This window comes from Malurus melanocephalus, unplaced genomic scaffold (genome assembly GCF_030028575.1).
Source record: "Malurus melanocephalus ecotype Western Australia unplaced genomic scaffold, MMel_1.1 scaffold_778, whole genome shotgun sequence".
NCBI classification, from domain to species: domain Eukaryota; kingdom Metazoa; phylum Chordata; class Aves; order Passeriformes; family Maluridae; genus Malurus; species Malurus melanocephalus.
Genome location: NW_026624010.1, coordinates 178,175 through 180,367, shown reverse-complemented (window position 1 = coordinate 180,367; position 2,193 = coordinate 178,175). Strand labels below are relative to the sequence as shown.

Genomic DNA, 2,193 nt, shown 5'->3' with positions numbered 1-2,193 from the left:
TGGGGGGCTCTGTGCGGGATTGGGGTTCTCGGGGATGGGGAGGGTCCCCGAGGGAGGATGGGGGGCTCTGTCCGGGATTGGGGTTCTCAGGGATGGGGAGGGTCTCCGGGGGAGGGAGGCTCTGGGAAGGAGGGATGAGGGCTGAAGCAGAGGGGGATCGGGCAGGGTAGGCAGAGGCAGCGGAGGCTCCTGGCAGGACGGTGTCTCTCTGATGGCCTGAGACCCCTCGATGGATGCAGGATCGCCTCTGGAATGCCCTCTTGGAAGGGCTGGAGGCTCTCCCACAGCCAGCCAGCACTGCCCGGTGGCCAATGGCCACCCGAAGGCACGGTGGCCAGCAGCAGCAGCAGCAGCAGGGCCGGTGCAGTCACCGGCACAAAGGCACCGTCACTCGTGGCTCCGGAGCCGTCCATCGTGAGGGCACTGAGAGCTGTGGGGCTGGATCGGCTTATATAGGGATGGCACGGTGATGTCACAGTGCTGGGGCCGTGACACCGTGTGATGTCACAGTGCTGGGTACCATGACACCGTGGGGCCGTGACACTGTGTGATGTCACAGTGATGGGGACATGACAGCGCGCCCAGGAAGGGCTCAGGGAGCCTCCAGAGGAGCCCCAGCCCAGAGGGGCCCTCGGCCCTGGCTGTCCCTGGGTGCAGGGAGGGCTCCCAGCAGGGCCGGGCTCTGCTCCGGGGGGACCCAGCCATGGCACCCGAGGGACGGGCAGGGACCGAGCCCAGGGAGCTCCCCCTGCACAGGAGGCACAACTTGTGCCCTGGGCAGTGCCCAGCCCYGCACAGATTGTCCAGASAGGGGCTGCAGTCTCCTCCCTGGGCGCAGGAGGGTTTCTGCGTGATTTCTCTTGGTTATAACCTCTTTTGCACAAGTCCTCAACTGCAGCTGGGTTTTTTTAACAATCAAATTTGCCAYGGCCAAAGCTCAAGGACAGATCAACAACTCATCAAGTCCAACAGTGCAATTTTTTGTTTTCCATTTCCAAAGAGTAAATCCTGTTGGGGAGCTGATATTCAATCATGAGACTTCCCTTGGAAAGGGGCTCACTCATCCAGAGCATGATAAATTGGCTTTTTGGGGAGGACAGCTTTCTCCTATGGCTAAGTTTGGAGCATCCTCRTAGGGTTTCTCTTTGAGAGACTTTGCACCTCTTGGATGACAAATACAAAGGCCTGGAGAAAGCTGTGATCATCATCTGAATTTATCACCTGAATTTATGGCTCTGCGGCGTTCTGCTAGGAACAGTCTCACTGTCCTTTAGCGTTCAAGAGAATATTTTGTGCTTGATATTAAAAACCTGCGGAAGTGTCAGGGCAATCACAGCTTGCAGAAGAAAGGCAGCCACTTGGAGGAGTAAAAAAAGCTTTTTGTAAAGCGCACAATGGAAGAGAAGTTAATATATCCTTTTGGGGAAGAGCTGGGAGCGGGTTCTTGAAAGCACAATGAGAAGGCGTAAATCATTCCCCCAGCAAGGAATCCATGGGAAAGTTCAGCCATGGGAGCCTCTTTGGCTTTTTGTTCTCCTCCTCTCATCTCGCTCTGCACTCAYGGTGAAAAGAAAACAAAGCTTTGTCAGTGGCTCCGTGTTTATTTTCAGAAGCTCTCATCCGTAACCTTTCCAGCTCTTTTGTGGATGTCCATCCTTAAGTGATGTTCCCTTCTGCAATTCCAGTCTCCTGTGAACTTTGGTTTTTATTTCTGTGAGCATTCACCCAGTCCCTGTGGCCCTGGTACACATGGTTTACAGTAATTAGGGATCAGGGCTGGCAGCTCCTGGCCAGAGCCCCCATCCTGTCCTTCCTCTTCTCAGGTCTGCCAAGAAATGGGTGGTGAAAGCTGGGGACAAGTTCAGCGAGAAAAAGAATAAAAAGACTCTGTGGGTGGGTGCTTGCATCCATGCTGSGGACAAATCCCAGCTGGGCAGATTGAGGGAGCMSCTCTGCTCTGGAGCCAGGCTGGGAGAGCTGGGRGTGCTCACCTGGAGAGGAGAAGGATCCAGGGAGAGCTCAGAGCCCCTGCCAGGGCCTAAAGGGGCTCCAGGASAGCTGGAGAGGGACTGGGGACAAGGGATGGAGGGACAGGACACAGGGAATGGGGTCACACTGCCAGAGGGCAGGGACAGATGGGATATTGGGAATTGGGAATTGTTCCCTGGGAGGGTGGGCAGGCCCTGGCACAGG

General features: G+C 56.1%; 1 protein-coding gene across 1 annotated transcript in view; it reads left to right on the top strand.

The window, feature by feature from the left end:
• Nucleotides 1–311: 311 nt before the first annotated feature.
• LOC130584846 (cGMP-dependent protein kinase 1-like) overlaps nt 312–2,193 on the top strand; it is a gene marked incomplete at its 3' end in the record, with an annotated part of 161,325 nt that continues 159,443 nt past the window's right edge. The window contains exon 1 of the mRNA XM_057385078.1: nt 312–414. Within this exon, the coding sequence (XP_057241061.1) occupies nt 312–414 (103 nt within the window). The remainder of the gene's footprint in view (nt 415–2,193) is intronic.